Source organism: Thamnophis sirtalis, unplaced genomic scaffold (genome assembly GCF_051295495.1).
Source record: "Thamnophis sirtalis isolate CommonGarterSnake01/CBP01778 unplaced genomic scaffold, rThaSir2_p1.2 scaffold_18, whole genome shotgun sequence".
NCBI lineage: Eukaryota > Metazoa > Chordata > Lepidosauria > Squamata > Natricidae > Thamnophis > Thamnophis sirtalis.
Window position 1 is genome coordinate 1,096,006 of NW_028261398.1, and position 22,401 is coordinate 1,118,406.

The 22,401-nt window shown below is 55.1% G+C and overlaps 1 protein-coding gene across 1 annotated transcript; it reads right to left on the bottom strand.

The window, feature by feature from the left end:
- Positions 1–4,666: 4,666 nt before the first annotated feature.
- Positions 4,667–18,866, bottom strand: LOC148042313 (prelamin-A/C-like). The gene is made up of 11 exons (XM_087702992.1): positions 18,710–18,866; positions 16,791–16,916; positions 15,241–15,411; positions 14,846–14,971; positions 14,134–14,354; positions 13,519–13,729; positions 12,112–12,219; positions 11,704–11,823; positions 10,836–10,928; positions 6,208–6,456; positions 4,667–4,823 (listed from the first exon to the last, which is right to left on the bottom strand). Exons 2-11 carry the CDS (start codon positions 16,869–16,871, stop codon positions 4,797–4,799), a joined length of 1,407 nt encoding a protein of 468 aa, XP_087559118.1. The 5' UTR covers positions 16,872–16,916; positions 18,710–18,866; the 3' UTR covers positions 4,667–4,796.
- Positions 18,867–22,401: the final 3,535 nt, after the last annotated feature.

Genomic DNA, 22,401 nt, shown 5'->3' on the forward strand with positions numbered 1-22,401 from the left:
AAACCAGCCTGCTCGGCGCCATTTTAGAAGCCTCTAAGTAAATAATTTTTCGGAGGAGAAAAAGAAAAGAAGCTAAAATGTTGATAAACAATTATTGTGCACGGAAATGGATTCAGCTCGTGATAAGATTAAATCAAACAAAACTTTGAGCAGAGTGGGGGAGTCTTACTTTGTCCTGCACAAGGCAGTTTGAAGTTCCCAGCACGGACAGCCGTTCTGCCTTGGGCTAGCCCCCCTTTCCCTGCAAGCACAAAAGCTGCAAAAATCGAAGAGCATTTGCCAGCAAAACAGTTTCTTCTTTCCTTCTTGCCTGAAGGATAAGAAAACCTGATAAGACGTCAGATGGAAGATCCTCTAAACAGGTACGTAGCCAGGAATTCGGAGGCAGCTGATTTTTTTGCATTTTGGACAGCACCCCAAGTTAACAGTACAATGAAAAAGGGAGGGGCTGCTGGGGGGAGGGGAGAGCTTTCCGAGTAGGCTGGAGAAAGTGCGTCCAGCTGGAGCAAAGACCCCTCCTCAATCAGTAAAAGCATCTGCACCAGGCAGGAGCAAGCAGTGGGCTGGTTTAGTTGGTGCCCCCTCCTCCTTTCCCACCCCCACCCCCAGTTTAAAGGCAGGCTTGCTCTCCCCACGAAGGAGGCAGGGCGCCCCTCAGCAGCCGGGGGTCTCCCTCCTGCCAGGGTTCCTGAGGAAAGAGCTTTCAAAAGGCGCCTCTCTCCAAGTGCAAACGAGATCAAGGGCAGGAGAAAAGGGGGGCTGGGGGGACCCCCATGGGATGCAGAAGTCAGAGGGACCAGAGCTGGTTCCGACTGCAATCCCAGCTGGAAGCAGAGAGGCAAAGAACCATCTCCTCTGGGCCAACTGGGCAGGACAGGTTAGGGGGTGGGGGTGAGGCTCAGGATTGGCCCCCTCCAGGCATATGGGACGTACGTGAAGGGGGGCAGAGGAAGTCCAGGGGTGCCTCTAGAGGAACTCTGCAGCTCTTCCTCCTCCCTGGGAAGCCGTGCAGAGTCGGGGGAATCGTCATCCTTGGTGAGAAGTCCTTCCCCATAGGAGGGTCCACCGTTTCCCAGCAAATTCTCAAAGTGGGGGAAGGGCCCATCAAAAGGGACTGGGGGGGGCAGGGATCCCATCCATGGATCCTCTGGGGTGGGAGGTGTCCAAGGAAGAGATCCATGGGTCAGGAAGCCAGCTACCCATCAAAGGCTGAGGAGCATCAGGTTGAAGAACATGACCTTAAACCAGGGTTTCTCCATCTGGCCAACTTTCAGAATTCCCCAGCCAGCAAAGGTTTAAGGCAGGGGTTCCCAAACTTTAAGCTCTGCTGGCTGGAGAATTCTGGGAGTTGAAGTCCACAAGTCTTAAAGTTGCCAGGTTTGGGAACCACTGGTTTAAGGTAAGGCTTCCAGTCCCAAACCGCATGCAAGAACTACGTTTCCCAAACTTAACCAGACCTCAAGGCACCACACGAGGCTGCAGATCTCTGCTCCAAGCCCAGGAGAAGACATGGTCCGGTCCTCCTGGTGGAGCAGAGCGGGGGGGGGGGCTTTTGGAAAGCACAGCTGGCCCCTCCCCCTCCCCTGGCCAAAAGGCATCCGCTCTGCCTCAAAGACCCACATTCCCCCCTTGACTAGAAACAGCCGATCCCACAGCAGGCAGTTGAGGGCACTTTTCCCAAGCCCATCCTAAGGCAGCTTCTCTTCTTCCAAAGGGAAACGTCTCTACTCAACGTTATTCCTTGAAGCAAAAGAGGGGCTGTCCGCTTAATTTCCCACCAGGTGGATGGATTTGGACAATGGACCAGCTTTTCTGCAGGGGGAGTGAAATCAAACTTCATTTAAGAAGTAGGACGTCACCCTCAATGGAACCAGAGGGAGGGGGATTCCTGAAAGACCTGGGATTTTTGAACAGAGGACAATTGATTTGATTTGATTTAATAAATTTATAGGCCGCCCAATCCCGAAGGACTCCGGGCAGCTTACAGAAAATAAATTTTAAAAAGTGAAGAGTTAAAAAAAACGGAGGAAAACAAATTAAAAAACCACATCATGCACCCAGTCTAATCGGGGCTGGACCTCGGTCAAGAGGTCAACAGCCCCAGGCCTGCCGGAATAGCCAGGTTTTGATAGCCTTTCGGAAGGCCATGAGAGTGGGGAGGGCCTGGATCTCTGGGGGTAGCTCATTCCATAGGGTCGGGGCGGCTACAGAGAAGGCCCTCCCCCGGGGAGCCGCCAGCCGACATTGTCTGGCTGACGGCACCTGGAGAAAGCCCACCCTGTGCGATCTTATCGGCCGTTGGGAGGTATGCGGCAGGAGACGGTCTCGCAGATATCCGGGTCCCAGGCCATGTAGGGCTTTAAAAGTAATAACCAGCACCTTGAATCGTGCTCGGAGACCGATAGGGAGCCAGTGCAGCTCACGGAGGATAGGTGTAGTGTGGGTGTATCTTGGTACACCCAGTATCGCTCGCGCGGCTGCATTCTGGACTAATTGTAGTCTCCGAACACTCTTCAGGGGCAGCCCCATGTAGAGCGCATTACAGTAGTCAAGTCTTGAGGTGACGAGGGCGTGAGTGACCGTTTGAAGTGCCTCCCGATCCAAATAGGGCCGCAACTGGTGCACCAGGCGAACCTGGGCGAAGGCCCCCCTGGTCACAGCCGACAGGTGATGTTCTAACGTCAGCTGCGGATCCAGGAGGACCCCTAAGTTGCGGACCCTCTCTGAGGGGAGTAAATTTTCTCCCCCTAGGCTTAGGGACGGACTACCTGGGCTGTCCTTAAAGGGCAACATCCACAGCCACTCGGTCTTGTCGGGATTGAGTGCGAGTTTGTTCACTCCCATCCAGACCCTAACAGCTTCCAGGCACTGGCACATCACTTCCACCGCTACCCTGAGTTGGCACAGGGTGGAAAGATACAACTGTGTGTCGTCCGTGTACTGGTGGTATTTAATCCCGTGCCGATGAATGATCTCACCCAGTGGCTTCATGTAGATATTCAATAGGAGGGGGGACAAGACCGACCCCTGCGGCACCCCATAATTAAGGGGCCTAGGGGTCGACCTCTGCCCCCCAAACAACACCGACTGTGACCTGTTGGAGAGGTAAGAGGAGAACCACCGTAGAACGGTGCCTCCCACTCCCACCTCCTCCAGCCGTCGCAGAAGGATACCATGGTCGATGGTATCGAAGGCCGCTGAGAGGTCAAGGAGCACTAGGATAGAGGAATGTCCTCTATCCCTGGCCCGCCAGAGATCATCGGTCAGTGCGACCAAGGCGGTTTCAGTGCAGTATCCAGACCTGAAACCAGACTGAAAAGGGTCTAGGTAATCTGCTTCATCCAAGGTCCTTCGGAGTTGAAGGGCCACCACCTTCTCAACAACCTTCCCTAGAAAAGGGAGGTTGGAGACCGGACGATAGTTTTTAAGAATAGCTGGGTCCAGAGAAGGCTTCTTGAGGAGGGGTCTTACCACCGCCTCCTTCAGGGGCTGCGGGAAAGATCCCTCCTGCAGAGACGTGTTCGTGATCCCCTGGAGCCAGCCTCGTGTGACCTCCCTGCTGGTCGAGACCAGCCAGGAGGGACACGGGTCCAGCAAACAGGTGGAGGCACTCATCGCTCCCATGGCCTCGTCCACTTCCTCAGGGGTGACAAGCTGGAACTCATTCCAGGAAATCTGAGCAAGACCCTCCCTCGGCATCTCCGCTGGTTCTGTCCAAGTGGAGTCAATGGAGACTATGTAGAGCAGACATTCTAGAAGTTCTAAAGTCAGGGCAATTTGGATTTTAATTTGAGAATCCCTGAATATCCACCTCCTAAAGTGTTTTAATGCAGGTATTAAACAACCTGATTTGGGCCGGAGGGGACTGACACGAGGTTAAATTCACGTTTCTCAAACGTGGCAATTTTAAAACTCGACTCCCCGGAGTCCCCCATACTGGCTGGGGAATTCTGGGAGTTGAAGTTCCTCCGCCTTAAACCTGCCAGGGCTGAGGACCCTGGGTTCAACAGGGGGCATCCCTCAAGTATCATTGCAACCCAAAAGGGGTTCCGTCTGAAGGTCTCCCTCCCATTTTCAAAATGTAAACGAAGGTCAACTCTCGGCTTGTAGATTCTTCAAAAGAGTTGGACTCTTTTGCTCAAGGGCACGAATCGCTGGGAAGCAAGGCAGAAGTTAACCATGGTTAGTTAGTGGTCAACACCCCCCCCCCCCACAGGGAGAAGGTTAAGTGCAATAAATTTAAAGAGATTTCCCTGGAAGAGAGTTTCACAACCCCACCAACTTTAAGATGGAGAGGGGGGAATGCAGACTGGCTGGGGAATTCTTGGGAGTTGAAGTCCCCCCCTCTTAAAGTTGGTGAAGTTGACAAACGGTGGCCCAGAAGGAGGAGAAAAATTTTGTGATTTTTGATTCGTTTTTCAAAGAAAACTTTGGTATTCAAGCAGACACAGACGGATCCTGTCCTTTTGCAGGCTCCCCCTTACTAGAAGAAACATATGACAATTCTAGGACTTTTTTCCTTTTTGGCAGTAATAGATTCACCTCTTTGGCAGGTTTTAAACTTCCTTTTAAACCTTTGAGATAGAAAAAAGACCCCCCCACCCCCTTAAAAAACCTGAAGCATCTTTAGCGTATTTATATAGAGATATAGATATAGATATAGATATATGTAATAAAGTATAAATTCTTGCATAGAAAATAACTTCTTTTAAAAATGGTTTCCTCTTTTTCTGAGCAGGTAAAGGACAGAGAGCTCCATAAAGCAGATTTGAGTGCATGTCGGGAACGTCGGACGATTACATGATGCTGCAGTTTGAAGGACCCTAAAGGGAGAGAGAGAGAGAGAGAAGACTGACATAGAGTCAGAAGGGACCTCAGAGGTCATCTAGCCCAGCCCCCTCCCCAAGCAAGAGACCCTCTTCCGTTCCACGCAAATGGCCCTCCGATCGCTACTTAAGAGCCTCCAGGGACGAAGCACGGAGGAATTGTTCTCGCAATCAGGACATTTCTCCCTCATTCTAGGTTCAGGGCCGATCCAGAACCGGGCCTCCCTCAAAATGCCAGCAAGCGAGTTGTGGGAGAGGCAGGCGTGGCTGCCAGTCCAAAAGGCTTATGGGGAGGGACATGTGGACCTGCCTGCCCAGGGGAAGAACAGGCCCTTCCCCAGAGCTAAGGCTGCCTCTGTGTGACCAAACCTCCGGGGAGACAATAGCCGAGACCATTTTCCAAAGGGCAAAGTTTTCTGCATAAAAAGTCTCCCACCTCAGGGGGGTCTTTGACAGCCCCCCCCCCAGTGCAGCCACTGAGCAGCCCCAGCCGAGGCCACTTCCGTTTGTTTGGCGGAGGGGCGGGAGGGGGTCTGTGGGAGGTGGGCTGGCTGCCCAGACTGGCTCCGCCCACTCCATGCACACAAATGCACACAGACAAACACACACACACACACACACACACAGACACACACGACTGTCCTCCTGCTTTAGGCCCCTGAAGGCTAACCTGTGGCATGCGGCGCCCTCTTGTGGCCAAGCCCCAGCTCAGCTCTGCCACGCTTGTGCATGCGCTTCCAGTAGGCCAGCGGGTCTTCGGGTTCTGCCGTGAATGCGCAGAGGTGGGGGGGCAGGGCACATGCAGAGGGGGGGGCACATGCGGGGGCCACATGTCATGTGCAGGAGATGTGTGCATGTATGCGCGGGGCTACATATGCGCGGCGGCCACGCACACATTGCATTGGGGGGGTTGGGAGCACACAGGTGCCTCCTTGCGTTCGCATGGTTTGGGGACTCGGTCTGGAAGGGAGCTCAGAGGTCTTCTAGTCCAACCCCTGTTCAAGCCGGAGACCGAATTCCATGCCAGGCAACGCATACGCTAAGCCTGGGCACAAAGCCAACTGGAGCTGACTGTTCTCGTGTGAGAATGCAGCCTGTCAGGGTTTTCAGCCCCCCCCATGCCTGCTGTTCAGTGGGGACCATCCCGGCCTTCCCCACATGCCCTGGCTGAGGAGCCCCATGTGGCACAGAGGGTGCCAGGAAGCCCTGGGATGCCCACAGCCATCTCTCTGCCGCCCTGGAAGGACTGACAGTGCACAGTGATCGGTCTCAGGAGCTTCCCCGCAAGGGGAGCACTCAGAATCGGAGGCCTCCCACCACAAAGCCCCCTCCTCCTCCGGCCCAGGATCTCACATGCCCGCTGGGGCGCCCCCAGACTGACCTGCTGGCGTGGGGTGGAGCTGCCCAGGATGTAGGTGCGGGGCAGGAGGCTCTCCTCGAGGTTGGTGCCTCCACTGCGGTAGCTGCGCGTGATGGTCAAGCTGGAGGAGGAGGAGCCGGTGGACATGGTGCTGGTGCCCACATTCGTGCCCCCGGATGACTTCTCTGCCGGCTGCCCACATGTGCCACACAACACTGTGCGAGAACGCAGGTTGTACTCGCCCGGATCTCCGCTGGCACTGCAGTGGCTCTGGAGAAGGGAGGAAGAGGGGAAGAAGCAGAGCTTGGCGCCACCCGGACCGAGACCCCACCTGGGGCTGGAGATGCTGGATTCGGATCTGGGGGCTCCTTGGTGCTCTGTGAACCTGGATGTTTCATTACCAAACTAGGTAACTTCATCAGCGCAGAAAAGCACCAAGGCCAGAGAGCTCCAAGACCCCCACAGTTCAACCCTGAACTAAAATTATTCCCTTCTATCAGATTCCTACTTGGCCCTTTTGATCCCCCCCCCCCCCCCGGCTTCCTCCGGAGCCCACGGTGACTTTTTAAAACACAGCCCAGCCCAGTGTTACATTTAGAATTAGAATAGAATTAGAATAAGTTTATTTATAGGCCGCCCTTTTCCCTGAGGGGACTCAGGGCGGCTAACAACTTATATGGGAGGGGATACATACAATGACATATAACATAACATGTAATTAAAAAAATAAGCAACATTCATTCAGCATTCGGGTGGGGGCGAATTATAATCTTTACCCCCAGGCCTGATCGGATTGCGCCACTACGGCCCCTTCGGGTCAGTGGATCCCGGAGACCTCCTTGGTTCACCGAGGAGCTCCGGGAGAAGAAACGCCGGAGGAGACGCCTAGAGCACCTGTGGAGGTCCGATAAGTCCGAGGCGAACCGAGCACTTCTGACTACCTGCACCAAGGACTACGTCCGGGCATTAAGAGCTGCCAAAAGATCGCACATCTCCGCCTTGGTAGCGTCCGCCGAGTCACGCCCAGCCGCCCTGTTTAGGATAACCCGCTCCCTCCTTAATAGGAGGGATGCGGGAGACCCCTTGCAGGGTAGGGCTGAGGACTATGCTCAGTTCTTGGCGGACAAAGTAGCTCGGTTTCGGTCGGACTTGGACTCCACCGCAGTAGATCCAGCCGAGACACAGGGGGATTACTTGGCAAATCATCTCTGGGTTGAGTTCCAGGATGTTGCCTCTGGGGATGTGGACAAGGCCATTCGAGCTGTAAGTGCCTCCACCTGCATTCTGGACCCTTGTCCCTCCTGGCTGGTTGCCAACAGCAGGGAGGTGACACATGGCTGGATCCAGGCGGTCGTGACCGCCTCCCTTCGGGAGGGGCACTTCCCCGCCATACTCAAAACGGCGGTGGTGAGACCCCTCCTGAAGAAACCATCCTTGGATCCAGCCATTTTAAACAACTTTCGTCCTGTCTCCAACCTCCCCTTTATTGGGAAGGTTGTGGAGAAGGTGGTGGCCTTCCAGCTTCAACGGGCCATGGAGGAAGCTAGTTATCTTGACCCCTTCCAGTCCGGCTTCAGACCTGGTTACAGCACAGAAACTGCTTTGGTCGCATTGACCGATGATCTCTGGAGGGCCAGAGATGGAGGCCATGCGTCCATCCTGGTTCTCCTTGACCTCTCAGCGGCTTTCGATACCATCGACCATGGTATCCTTCTGCGACGACTGCGGGAGGTGGGGGTGGGAGGCACTGTTTTGCAGTGGTTCTCCTCCTACCTCTCGGACAGGTCGCAGTCGTGTTGGTCGGGGGGCAGAGATCGTCCCTGAGGCCCCTAACATGCGGGGTGCCCCAGGGTTCGGTCTTATCCCCCCTACTATTTAGCATATACATGAAACCGCTGGGCGAGATCATTCGGAGGCACGGGATAAAATACCACCAATATGCGGACGATACACAACTGTATTTGTCCACCCCGTGCCAACTCAATGAAGCGGTGGATGTGATGAACCAGGGTCTTGAGGCCGTTAAGAACTGGATGAGCGCTAACAAACTGGTACTCAACCCGGACAAGACCGAGTGGCTGTTGTGTTTCCCTCCCAACAATTTGGTTATGTTCCAACACTTAGGCTGGGGGGTCAAATTTTATACCCCTCAGATAGGGTCCGCAACCTAGGAGTCCTCCTGGATCCACAGCTGACTTTTGACCACCAGCTGTCAGCTGTGACCAGGGGGGCATTTGCCCAGGTTCGCCTGGTCCGTCAGTTGCGGCCCTACCTAAACCGGGAGGCTCTCGCAACAGTCACTCGAGCCCTCGTGATCTCTAGGCTGGAATACTGCAATGGGCTCTTCATGGGGTTGCCCTTGAAGTGCATCCGGCGACTGCAGTTAGTCCAGAATGCAGCCGCGCGAGTGATAGTGGGCGCACCGCGGTTCGCCCACGTTACACCCATCCTCCACGAGCTGCACTGGCTACCTGTCGGTCTCCGGGTGCGCTTCAGGGTACTGATGACCACCTTTAAAGCACTCCATGGTAGTGGATCTGGGTACTTGAGAGACCGCCTTCTGCCGATTACCTCCCTCTGACCGATTAGATCGCACAGACTGGGCCTCCTCCGAATCCCATCCGCCAGTCAATGTCGACTGGCGACTACACGGAGGAGAGCCTTTTCTGTTGCAGCTCCGACCCTGTGGAACGACCTCCCCGTCGAGATCCGCACCCTCACCACCATCCAGACCTTCCGCGCAGCCCTCAAGACCTGGCTCTCCCATCAGGCCTGGGGATAGGTTCCCAATCTACCCGCCCGAGTGTTGACTGTTGAATGAAAGTTGTGTTTTATTATTTTTCTTTTGTTCACATTTTGTTTGTCTTTTGATATTGCACCCCCTTCCCTGTGATTGTAAGCCGCCCTGACTCCCCTCAGGGAAAAGGGCGGCCTATAAATCTTAATAAAATGACTAAAAAAAAATAATGACGGGATAGCCAGATCTTGAGGGCTGCGCGGAAGGTCTGGAGGGTGGTGAGGGTACGAATCTCCACGGGGAGATTGTTCCAAAGGGTCGGAGCTGCTACTGAAAAGGCTCTCCTCCGCGTAGTGGCCAGCCAGCACTGGCTGGCGGATGGCACTTGGAGGAGGCCTAATCTATGAGATCTAATGGGTCTCGAGGAGGTAATTGGCATAATTTAATTATTCCAGAAATAAAAGAGTACGCTCTACATGGGGCTGCCCTTTAAGAGTGTTCGAAGACTTCAGCTAGTCCAGAATGCAGCCGCTCGAGCGATTGTGGGTGCACCCAGGTACACCCACGGTACACCTATCCTCCGCGAGCTGCACTGGCTGCCCATCGGTCTCCGGACACGCTTCAAGGTGCTAGTCGTTACTTATAAAGCCCTACATGGCATTGGACCTGGGTACCTGAGAGACCAATTACCTCCCAAAGGCCTATTCGATCGCACAGACTAGGCCTCCTCCGGATTCCATCTGCCGGCCAATGTCAGCTGGCAACTCCTCGGGGGAGGGCCTTCTCTGTGGCTGCTCCGGCCCTCTGGAACGATCCCCCCATTGATATCCGGACCCTTACTACCCTTCCGGCCTTCTGTAAAGCTATTAAGACCTGGCTATTCTGGCAGACCTTGGGCTGTTGAAGTATCCAGCCCCACTTTAAGTTATGAATGTTGCTGTACTTTTAAATTGTTGTATTGTCTTATATGTTCCCCCTCCCTATTTATTGTAAGCCGCCCGGAGTCTTCCGAGAGCGGGCGGCATACAAAACTAATAAATACAAATACAATACAAATACAAATAGTACACTGGAATTGAGGCTGAACGCATTTCTCTCTTTACTGGTTAGATTTACAAGCCTGTTAAATGGAAGCAGGTTAACCAGCTGAAGGCTAAATTTGCAACGTGGTCTGAAGTCTCCAATGGAGACAAAGGCAAAACTTCCGTTCTTCCCATTTCAGGTTTTGATTAAGAGGCCTTTGTCTTGTATTTCCTTTCAGTAGCCGTGAATGCTGGGGAAGGTTCCACCCTGGGATTCCCCAGATCTCCTCATTTCCACCCACTCCACACAGAGGGGACGTTTGCCCAGAGTCTGAGACACGGAGGGCCTGTCAGTTTAGTCCATGAAATGAACAATAAATAAGGACTGGCTTTACTCCATTTATTTGGCCCTTTTGTTTAAAAGAAGGAGAGGCAGGCAAGGATTTCAGGGATCCTTGGTGCTGCCGGAGCTTCCTTGAAACGCCTGCAAGAAAAAGGGCAAACTCGGGGAGCCCCCCAGGATCCCTCGTGTCAGCTCTGAGCTACAAAAGATTCTCCTTTCTTGGTATAAATATTTCAGTTTCTACACCTGAGAATAATGAAAACTATTGTTAAAACTGAGGCTGAGTTCGGCTGTCTGCTTGCCTTCACTGTCACTGGGGGCCTCTGAACGGACTCTTAATCTCCGTTGCAGACAAACAGACGGAAGAAATCCTGGGCACAACACGGTCACACAAAACCCCAAAATTTCTCCCGGGGGAGTCCTGGCCCCACAGCCAGAGCCCTTTGCTTTTGGGAAACACTCCCACCCCCTGGATGGCTGCCGAGTTGTGCTTGTTCCCCATGGAAGCCAGCCCTCGGGGGCCCCTCCGCCTCCCCCCAAAACTCACGTGGTGGTGGTGGCCGTGGGCGCCATCCTCATCATCCTCTTCATCGTCATCATTGACAACAACCGTGCGCACCAGCTTCCGCATGGCCACCTCCTGCGGGGAGGGAGGAATGAGGGGGCTGTTTCTGGTCCAGCCCATCTCAGCGGGATTTGGGAGGGAAAGAGCTAGGAAAACAGGGGGGGCAGAAGAGGGGCTCCCGCCTTCGACCCAGGACCCCCCACCCTCAGCCAAGCCCTGAGCCACACCAGGAGGGGAAAGCGCCTTCCATCCTGGCACCCCCAAGAAAAGGGCCAGGATGCCTCTATTGGCACCCCACCCCCCCAACTCATTAACCCCTTGGGTCCTATGTGTCACACACACACACACACACACCGCTGTAATTGTTTTTGCATGCTCGGAATTGTCTCCAAATTAAACGGGAATTGAGAGAGTCACCAAGGCTCCGTATCTGGATTTCCAGAATTGATTTAGGGGCATTTTTAGGCAACAAAATTAGAGGGGGGAGCCTGAATCCCCCTGATGAGGGAAAGAGGAAACCCAGAGGGGCAAAGAGGAGCGTAGCCCACCCACCCCCAGCCTTTTTACAGTTATGCAGCCAGAATAGTCCATTTTTTTTTTGTTAATTATAACTCCTCCTATATTTCTCACTGTTTTTCTAGCTCCGTTTTTATTGTGTTTATAAGCCACCCAGAGTTACTCTGGACAGGGGCGTTAATTCCGCAATCCAGAGTTAGGTTAATTGAATTAATTAATTCCATAATGCTCTGTCCCCTTTCCGGCGCCAAGGTTGACCCCCTTTGCCCACCCACACAACGAAGACGCCGTGGGGCTGTGCGCCCACCCAACCCCCGAATCCCAGCCGCCTTACCTCCCCGCTGGAGGTCAGCAGTGCTGTGCGTAAGCTGTCGCCGGACCCCCAGGAGCTTTGGTTCTTCCAGACCATGTCCGTGGGGGGGTTGTGGGACACGCCTGCGCCCGCAGCCCAGATCTTGCAGGGGAAGGAAGAGAAGAGTTTAATAGATTTAATAGATTTGTGATTTAATAGATTTCTATCCCGTAAGACAGTGGTTCCCAAACTTGGCAACTTTAAGACTTGTGGACTTCAACTCCCAGAATTCTCCAGCCAGCAGAGCAAGTCTTAAAGTTGCCAAGTTTGGGAACCACTGCGTTGACGACCCTTGCAGAGTACCTCCCCACGGCTGGCATGGGCACCAGAGGGACGGGGGGGGGGGGCTCCCAACCATTCCTGCCCACCAAGCCCACCGTTGCTGCTCACCGTGACCAGCTGGCCGGCCTTCAAGGTGAACTTGGGAGGGAACCTGTAGCAAATGGGTGCGTCTTCTCCATTCTGGCGCTTGATCTGCCAATTTCCCAGCGACTGGTCCTAAGGGGGCATAAAGGGGGAGGCATGGCGGGCATCTCACGGGGCTTAGGTGGCCCAAGAGATGCCAGGCAGGCTGGGGGGGAGGAGGCGGCTGTGCCAACCAAAAGGAAGGCAGTTCTGAGGGTGGGAAAAGAAATAGAAGGCTGCAACCAGAGAGTGAGAGGCCAATTTACATTTGTCAAAGAAAACCAGAAGTTTAATATTTATTTTATCTTCTTTTTCTGCACTCCTGTCTTTCTCTTTTTCTTCTCTCCTTTTTCCTTCTCTCTCTACTCCAGTAGTTCTGATTAGTTTTCATCTGGCTTCTTCAAAAGTTTAATGAAGTTATATATAAAAAGCTCCTCCATTCCTCTTGACCAGGAGCCAGAGAGAGACTCCACTGGGGGGGCCACAAAGCAAGGCTGCCTCTCTCTGAAGCAGGGAAGGGCGCCTGGAATCTGCCTTCGGCTCCAGCCAAACTCCAACCGTCACAGGAGGTGACCATTGCAAACTCAAGGAGACTCTCCATGGGCTCAGAGGGAGGGAAGCCACCGCCTTTCCCAGCTCCCAGGTGGCTGCGGGGTGGGTGGGGGGCACTCAGCTCTAAAAAGTAGCCATGAAGCCTCAACAAAACCTGCTTTGTGGGGTCCTGGGTGCCCTCTGAGCTTGGTGGTTTTCTTGCAGATGTTTCACGACCCAACTAGGTGACCTCATCAGACCAAACACATCCCCTCTGGCAGGCAACGCCCAGATAAGCAGGGATTAACCCCAGACAAAGAAGCAGAAAACAATACTTCAATCAAGGAACCACCAAGGAGACAGACGCCCCCTCCCCAGAATCCCTGGCAGGGCAGGCTGCTGTTCATGAACAGAGACCAAAGCCCACTTCCATCCAGCACTGATGATCTTACCTAGTTGAGTCACGAGACGTCTGCAAGGAAACAGCTCAGCTCAGAGTTCAACTCTCAGCTGCAGGGATTCTCTGCTATTAAACCCTAAATTCTTCCATTTATCTTGGGTGGGCAACACATTTAAATAAAAAAGCACCATCTTCAAACTAGATGAGAATTTGCTGTTCTCAGCTGTTGCGTCACCTCCCTTTTCCATCCCATCCAACTCTTAGGGGCCCCCTGAAAAAGAGGGGAGGCTACACGACAGGATCTTGGGGGGGCCTCCGCCCTACTAAGACACGGCTGCCTCTTGCAGCTCAAAGGTCAACTGGGTGACTTTACGCCCCCCCTAAGCCCCCCCCCCAGGAGCAGACGGCTTCCTCGGCCCTCCTTGCCCAGGACTTCTGGACCTCCGGCCACCAGCACCCACCTCGCTGGACTTGTTCCTCAGCCGGACAAACTTGCCCTCCAGGTCCACCTCCTCCACAGCCACGCGGCCGCTGGTGCGGGCATGCTGGGAGAAGCTGGTGCGGCTCTCGCCGTCCTCCAGCTTCCTTTTCTTGGTGGCGCTTTGTCCAGAGGAAGAGACCCGGATGCGGGAGCTGCTCTTCTGGGAGGAGGGGCTGGGGGAGAGGCGCAACCTGGGGGGAGAAAGAGAGGCCGGGGACTGAGGCAGAGGCCGCTTCCCCAGGGATGCCCACAGCAGGCAGGAGGGCTGCAGTGCCCACCCTCGGTGCCAGGGGAAGCAGCGCTCGGGCCAAGCGGACCTTGCTGCCCGAAGGGTCTCTGCCCCACCCGTCCCAGAAGGGCCCCCAAACGCTCCTCACGAAGGAGGGGCAGCCGGGCAAACCCCACATCTGGACCCCAAGGCTTTCCGTCTCCTGGAACCTCAGTGAGGGGGGCGACCTTTTCCCAGCAGACTCTCCAGGTCACCCCTGAAGGTCCCAGGCTGCCTGTGCTGGGGGGGGGGCTGCCCAGCTTGGCCAAGCCCCCCGCCCAGGCCAAGGTGGTCTGCCTAGCTTGCAAAGGGTGCCCAGGCGCCCACCTCTCCTCCTCGCCCTCCAGGAGTTTGCAGTAGGCATTGATCTCCATGTCCAGGGCCAGCTTGATGTCCAGCAGCTCCTGGTACTCGTCCAGCTGCTGCTGCATTCGGGCCCTCATCTCGGCCATCTCCCGCTCCTTCTCCGCCAGGATACGGCGGCTGGTATCCCGCTCCCGGGCCAGGGAATCCTCCAGGTCCCGCAGCATCGCCTCCTTGGGCGCCAGCTGGGGGGGAGGAAGGCAAGAGAGGGGTGGGGGCCTGGACGGGAGGGAGGGGGGGAGCAGACCCCTGCCCCAGATCCCCAATCCCTTTCCATCCCAACCCAAAAGGGTGGAGGGCAAGCAGGGTCTCCTCCTGCGGCAGGGCTTGACCCCAAAGATTGCAAGGGGGGGCACTGGATGTCCTCCCCCAGGGAGGGAAGAGGGGAGGGGGGCCCGTAAGGTGGCCAACGGGACGTTGCTCCCCAGAGCCAGTCCTCCACATACGGCGCTTCTGCCCATCGGCTGATTTTTTTTATTATATATATTTTTATTCTTTTTCTTAAACACTGAACAAACGGTTGAAAGTCCAGGACCACCAGCACCCCCAAACCTTCTAAGGGGGGCCCAGAACCAGGGGCCATAAAGGGACGGCCCTTCCTGCGGTCGGAGCCAAAGTGGCTGAAGGCCGAGCAGCTGTGGGAGCAGCCCCCCCTCCACCCCCGCGGGGCCCCTACCTGCTTCTGCGGCTGGCTGAGCTGGGCGGAGAGGCTGTCGATGCGAATCCGCGTCTGCTGAAGCTCCTCGTGAGCCGTCCCAGCCAGGCTGCTGTTCCTCTCGGCCGACTGCTTGGCGTTTTCCAGCTGCAAAGGCCAGAAAGAGGCTTATGGCAAAGGGGCTAGTCCTCAAGGCTGCTCAGGCTGCTCTGCATGGCAGGAGTGGGGACCCCTCCCCCCAAGGCTAAGACCATGGCCAAGTCCCCGTCCTGCCTCAGTGCCCCCATCCTCTCAAGGCTGCAGTGAGAGAGAGCAGGGGGGCCTGCACTCCAGAGCACCTGAAAGGGAGGGATGGATGCCGGCTTGGGGAGGATGGGAGCGGGAGTCCTCCCCCCAGCCACCCCCGGGTGGCCTACCTTGGCTGCATAGGTCTTCTCCAGCTCCTCCTTGTAGAGCCGGACCTGGGCCTCGTGCTGCCCACGGAGGTCCTGCAGCGCATCGGCCAGCTTGTTCTCGAACTCCTGCTGGCGCCCGTTGTCGATCTCCACCAGGCGTGTCTTGTGGCGGCGTTTGCTCTCACGGAGCTCCTGCCGGGGGCAGAGGGTGAGCAGGGCATCCCAGGACCGGCAGGAAGGCACAATCCCCCCCCCCAACCGCAACCCCTTCTCCCCCCCAGCCCCACCCTGCAGCCCCCAGGATCCCCAGCTCCTCTGTGGGGCCGTTCCCAGGTGTGGGGAGAAAAGGCTGCAGGAGCTGGGCTGACTGCCTGGCCCAAGGCAGGGTGGCGAGTTCAAGTCTCCCATGGAGATGGGCTCTCTGTCACTTAGGTTCGGACGATTAGTGATTAGCTATTATTACTGAAATGGCTTGAAATATTGGGGAGTGTAAAGTGGGGGGGGATTCTTTGCCACTGTACAGGTAGTCCTCAACTTACGGCCACTGTTGAGCCCAACATTTCTGTTGCTAAGTGAAATGTTTGTTAAGTGAGCTTTGCCCCACTTTATGACTTTTCTTGCCACGGTCGCTAAGTGAATCGCTTCAGTTAACAACCTAGGTTGTTAAGTGAATCTGGCTTTGACTTTGTCTGTCAGCAGGTTGCAAAAGGGGCTGAGGAAAGAAGGGCCCTGGGGACGGAGGCCACCGTCATGCAGGGGAAGGACAGACCCACACCACGTTTTTCAGGGCCGTTGTAACTTTGAGCCGTCACTAAACGAACTGCCGTAACTCCAGGACTTCCTGCATGGAAAGAGTTTGAAGTCTCCACTTTTTTCTCTCCGTCTCTTCCGTCTCTTCCTTCTCTAACTTCTGTTTTTATTTCATAAGGAAACTTAATAATAAAACTTATTATTTTAGAATGGGTGGGTCTTTTACGGAGGGAGACCCCCGACTCAAAGCAAGGGGGAATTCGTGGCTACGAGAGCTGTGGAACAGCAGGGTCCCCTTCCAAGCCGCGGTGGAGTAGGATTCCTGCCCTAGACAGGGCAGGGTTGGGCTAGATCAGTGTTTCCCAACCTTAGCAACTTGAAGATGTCTGGACTTCAACTCCCAGAATTCCCCAGCCAGCGAATGCTGGCTGGGGAATTCTGGGAGTTGAAGTCCGGACATCTTCAAGTTGCCAAGGTTGAGAAACACTGTCCTAGACACTGAATTGTTTATACGCGAATGCTGGCTGGGGAATTCTGGGAGTTGAAGTCCGGACATCTTCAAGTTGCCAAGGTTGAGAAACACTGTCCTAGACACTGAATTGTTTATACGCGAATGCTGGCTGGGGAATTCTGGGAGTTGAAGTCCGGACATCTTCAAGTTGCCAAGGTTGAGAAACACTGTCATAGACACTGAATTGTTTATACGTGAATGCTGGCTGGGGAATTCTGGGAGTTGAAGTCCGGACATCTTCAAGTTGCCAAGGTTGGGAAACACTGGGCTAGATGACCTCTAAGGGGACCTTCAGGGTTGTGGGACTCACCTCGCTGTAGATGTTTTTCTGGAAGTCCAGCTCCTCCTTCAGGGTCTGCAGCCTGTTCTCCGCATCCACCCTCCGCAGCATTTCGTCCTGAAGCTGCTTCTTGACGTCGGCCAAGGATCCCTCCACCTGCGGGGGAACAAAGGAGGGACCCCTGTCACGCCCGGAAGGGAGACCCTGTGTGGCCTCAGCTGCTCCACAGGAGCCCTCACCCTCCTCTCCAGGTCCCCCTCCCCTAGTCAAGAGCTGGGAGTTCAAGCCATCCCAATTCAGCTTCTCCCCCTCAAGGCCTCCTCAAGCCTCTCAGGAGTCTGCAGGGAGGGAAAAACGCCAGAGAGTCTGAAGCAGAAGGAGAGCCAGAAGGTACCAGACTAGCAGGAGACTGGGAGTTCTAGTCCCGCCTTAGGCACAGAAGCTCCTGGGTGACTTTGGTCCAATCACAGGGGGACTGGGAGTTCTAGTCCCGCCTTAGGCACAGAAGCCCCTGGGTGACTTTGGTCCAATCACAGGGAAACTCGGAGTTCTAGTCCCGCCTTAGGCACAGAAGCCCCGGGTGACTTTGGTCCAATCACAGGGAAACTCGGAGTTCTAGTCCCGCCTTAGGCACAGAAGCCCCGGGTGACTTTGGTCCAATCACAGGGAAACTCGGAGTTCTAGTCCCGCCTTAGGCACAGAAGCCCCGGGTGACTTTGGTCCAATCACAGGGGGACTGGGAGTTCTAGTCCCGCCTTGGGCGTGAAAGCCGACCGTGTGACTTTGGGGCCGCTCCTTCTCTCTCAGCCCAGCCCACCTCACAGGGTTGTTGTGCTGGGAAAAACAGGAAGGAGGAGTAATTTAGCATCGTGGCCAATTTGAGTTCTTTATAAAAATAAGGAAGGCAGGATATAAATAAATAAACTATAGAAACAAACAAACAGATGGAAAATGCCCCTGGGCAGGGAGGAAGATCCCTGGCTGGGGATGATGGGAGCAAGAGTCCCCACAGCCAGATCCTCTGAAAGGCCGGTGAATGGAAGCGTCAATTTGCTTCCCAGCCCTCCATTCCTCTTCTCTGCCTTGGCAAATGGTGGGCTCCACCGCCCCCTGCTGGCCTCACCTGGTGCCTGCAGACATGAATGTCAACTGGTAAAGCATTTACACAGTGAGCTTCTCCAGCCCCCCCAGCCAGTTTGGGGGAGCAAGTGGGAGGGTGGGGGGAGTGAAGGTAAAATGAAGCTGATCATAAAATCCAGACTGTCCTGGAGCACAGCCCAGAGAGGGTGCAGGACGGACATAAAGTGGGGAAAGCAGAGCTAATTTCGGGACAGTCGATGGCACCTCCGTGGCCAGGAGGAGTCTACCTTCGAAGGGCCACAACTGAGCACAGTCAACAGCTCTGCTGGTCCTCACAGACCAAGGAAATCCTCAACCTTGGCAGCTGAATGATGGGTGGGCTTCAACTCCCAGAATTCCCCCGTCAGCTGCCAAGCTGGAGAAATATTCTTCTGTATCTTCCTGCTGTTTCGGCCTCCTTCCGGCACAGCACACCTTAAAGCCACAATTACAGAAGCCGCCCAAAGAGGAAGCATGGCCAAATTAAAAGCATCGCAGGAGCCCAGCCACCCATTGTCCGGGAGGGGGGAGAAACCCAAAGACCACCAGCCTGCCTTCAGTCCCGGAAGCCTAATAAGGTCGACCAGCCTAGGAAGGACCTGGAAGGCTGATGGTCTCCTAGCAGAAGGACCCTTCCCCTTCTGCACAAGAGACATTTACAGGCATCGTCTACCTGAGCCTGCAAACTCACTCCTCCTGGCACGTTTTGGGACCGGTAGTCCAAAGGTGGACGGGGGAGGGAGGCCCAGAAGGAGAAAGAGCCCCCCTCCCATCTCGAGGGCAGACCAGAGGGACCCCCGGGGTTCTTCGCAGGTGTGCCTGGTCTCTACCTTGGCCAGCTGGCCTCTGAGGTCACGGACTTCAGCCTCCAGGTTGCGCTTCTCCCCCAAGGCGGTGCTGAGCGCAGCCTCCTTGGAGTTGAGCAGGGCCTCCACATCCTTCAGGCGGGCCTGGGCAGCGAGCAGGTCTCCTTCCTTCTTGGCGTTCCTGAAAGGGAAAGAAGTGGCGATGGGGTCAGGAGGGAAGAGCCTTCCCAGCAGCCCCACCGGAAGGCAAGATGGACTTCGGCACCAGCCCACAAGATGATCCCCATGGGAGGAAGACTTGGGAGCACCAGAACATTCACCCAATTTAAACCCAGGCCCAGAGATAAAGAGAACGACCCCATTCACACGTTTCAGCAAGCGTTCCCTAAGTAAACCCCAACAGGCTCACGTGAGAGCAGAATTGCATTTTCTGGGAATCTGGCGCCCCCATTTGGCTGTTGTCAGCACCTCTCCATTAATTAATTAGGAAAGAAAGACCACGAGACTCCATGTGTGGAAATCAAGTGTACTTTTACTAATTAAGAATGATTAAAGGCATAGCGAAGCGAAGTCTGATTATTTAGGCGTGACAGCGATTGATATATAGAACAGCCCATTCCCGTCCCCTTGGCATCACAGTTACAGTCCAATCATAATTCTTCCAAGTGTCAGGTGTGAGATAACTTCAAAAGGCATCACGAAGATGGAATGTCGGTGCCGTTAGTCCTGGCGGGAAACACCCACGCATGCGTAGTCCGATCAGCCGGTGAACTCCAGAACCTTCCTCCATCACAATGAGTAACCCCTCCCAAATACCATGCCCTCCCTCCCCGTTTCATGGCAGCCGAAGCAACAGCAAAGCAGAGGCTGACAGCTGTGCTGAGCATTGCCTAAGATCTTGTGGGCTTCAACAAGCAGGAACTTTAAATTAGTCTGGACCAAATGCTTAAAGCAATCAATATCCCATCCAGAGGACCTCCCTTTCACTCTGTGTGTGTGTGTGTGTGTGTGTGTGTGTGTGTGTGTGTGTGTGTGTGTGTTTGCTTGCTTGCTGCTGGTTTTACTACCGGTTTGCAACCCGCATGGAACGTGTGTGTGTGTGTACGTGCCAGAGGCGGGCTGCGTGCCCGTGCACCGTTCAATGTAAACCCTTCATGCACGCGCAGAACAATTTACAGGGAACCGCACATGTGCAGTCAGTAAAATCCAAAACGGTGGCGGCCCAGCAGTGGTGAGGGAAGCGGTTCAGAGGCGCGTCATGCCTGGGTCGCTGCCAGTTCCTTTCCCCCGTGGGATGGGCTCCCTCGCCAGGAAGGGGGAGAAGCTGCCGACTGGGCCCCCGGGGCCTTTGCTCAGGTGCTTCCTCCCCCCCCCCCAGCTTTGCTCAGAGAAGAGGATCCAAGGCCTGTGCAGCGCTAAGGAAGATGCTGAAGGGAAACGAGAGAGAGGTTCCCCATCACGAAACGCTGGGCTGACTGAGGAGGGAGGCCGTTCTATTCTCACCTGCTTCCTTCCAAACTGGGTGCCGAGCGCTGGGGGCCTTTCAGGATTTCAGGCTTGGGGGGGGGGGGCAAAAGACAAATGCCCCCCTGAAGAAAGAGGCAAAGGGCGCCCGCGGCAGCAGGAAGGTTGAGTGGCAGAGCGATGCTTCCCACCCTGATATCCCACCGCCGCAGCTGGTGAGGATAATCAACTGGGAATTCGTGCCGTATTTGTAGCTCAGGGTTCGAGTGGGGAGGGGTCCCGCTCTGAGCTTCTGGTTTCCTTGCAGACGTTTCCCTGAAGCTAAAGTCGCCACATCTTACGCTTTGCCAAGGAACACCGGAGTCTTATCCTGTCTGGCACTTTTCAGCCACACGGTGGAGACCCAGGCGGACCTCTGTGCATTTATAGTGGCACGAAACGTACTCAGCGTCGTATCGCATCCACTGCCTGGAGATGTGAAAAGTCAAGCCGGATAGAAAGGCAGCGATACACGAAGCCCTCCAGAACAGGCGTTTCCAACCCTTGCGCCTTGTGGACTTCAACTCCCAGAACTGCTTTGCTGGCGGAGGAACTCTGGGAGTTGAAGTCCACAAGTCTGAAAGGCGCCACGGTTCACGGTTCATGCTCCAGAATGCTAAGCTCAGGCCTGGATCCCGGAGGGGGCCTGGCACGTGGCAGGGTCACCCACAGAGAAACCGTGAAGCCAGAGGGGAGTTGGTTGCGTGGCTCTGCTTGCGAAAAGGACACTGGCCACGTTTTACGGAGGGGAACGTCCACACTGTGGCAGCACCAAAGGCCACTTTCTCCGCTGGGCGGAGGCCATGGGAGCAATGGCTGGGAGGGGGGCCTCCGTGGGTGGCATCCAGTGAAGCCAGCAGGGAAGAGGGAGGGGCTTCTAAGTAGCCCCTCCCACGCTCTCCGTGTCCGAGCCCAAAGGCCGGGTGCCGGCAGCGGAGCCAAAGCAGGGGAAACGGGGCCTCGTTGTTTAACAAACGTTCACTTGGCTTCGATTTAGGAAGGAGAGGGAAGGAATGCAGACAAGGGGAAGAAAAAGCGGCATGTTGATCTGCGCTCCGGTCCAAGTTTCCACTCCTCGGCTGCCTCCCTTTCCTCCTCGGAGCAGGGAAGGCGTAGGAGAAGCCACCACAGCAGCCGCTTCGAGGCTGAGCGGAGGGAAGGAACAAGCCAGTCATTTGGGGGATCTTCCGAGTTGCAACAGCACTGAAAAAAGGGGGGCCTAGTTCTCCCCACCTATGACCCCTGCCGCAGCCCCCCGGGTGGCGTGATGGAAGTTCAGACGCTTGGCAGCTGACTCACATTTGTGACGGTCGCAGTGCCTTTTTTAGCGACCTTCTGACAAGCAAAGTCAGTGGGAAGCCAGATTCACTTCAACCAGTGGTTCCCAAACTTGGCAACTTTAAGACTTGTGGACTTCAACTCCCAGAAGCGAAGGGCAAAAAGGACTCCGGGCATCCTTGAAGGGGTCCATTTCTCCTTTTTACCCTTCCGTAAAATGCAAATACAAATGAAAATAGTGAGAGAGCAGAGGAGGAGAAACCGGGGGAGAAAAGGGGGAGAAGGAAGAAAAGCATTGACTTCAGGCTCTTTTTAACGCAGCAGAATAAGATGAGCCTTTTAGCGTATCTGTTTTTCAAGGGAGGGCCGTGCAGTCATTCTGCCCACTGGGCTCTGGGTCGCAAAAGCAAAGTGGCACTTCTAGTCCTCATGACCATTCCTCCACACACAGAGAGCTTCTTTGCCAGAAACGGGAGATGGGGACCTTCGAGATGCCAACAAAGAGGTTGCCAAGGAGACCTTCGGGCTGTTTCTCAAAAACATCATCACAGCAACCCCTCGGCCACAATCGGGATTCCCCCCCCCCCCCCGGCCGCCCAAGGAAGTGGAATCTCAGAGTCATTCGTTTTTATGTCACGAGGCTTTTCAAAGGTGGTGGGGAAAAAGGACTTTCTATTTTGGGTTTGGGAACTTCCTCTGCTGCCGAGTTTGCAAAGCTGGCCCAGAACCAGCATGGCGGGGCCGATCGCAGACCATCAGCCCCCTTCTCCCCACACCAAGATTACGAAAGAAAGGAGCTCCCAGAGGGCTGCAGGATTGGGATCGGCAGAAAGGGAGCAACAGAATATCAGAGTTGGAAGGGACCTTGGAGGTCTTCTAGTCCAACCCCCTGCACAAGGAGCCTAGACCATTCCAGACAAATAGCTGTCCAGTCA

Bases quoted from the DNA above. Each gene is read 5' to 3' on its own strand.
- LOC148042313 (XM_087702992.1), bottom strand. From the start codon at position 16,871: ATGCTGCGGAGGGTGGATGCGGAGAACAGGCTGCAGACCCTGAAGGAG. The intron at 13,730-14,133 runs GTGGGCGCCTGG...TTCTCCCCCCAG, and splicing joins CTGGAGGGCGAGGAGGAGAG to GTTGCGCCTCTCCCCCAGCC. The intron at 11,824-12,111 runs GTGAGCAGCAAC...TTCCCCTGCAAG, and splicing joins AGGCCGGCCAGCTGGTCACG to ATCTGGGCTGCGGGCGCAGG.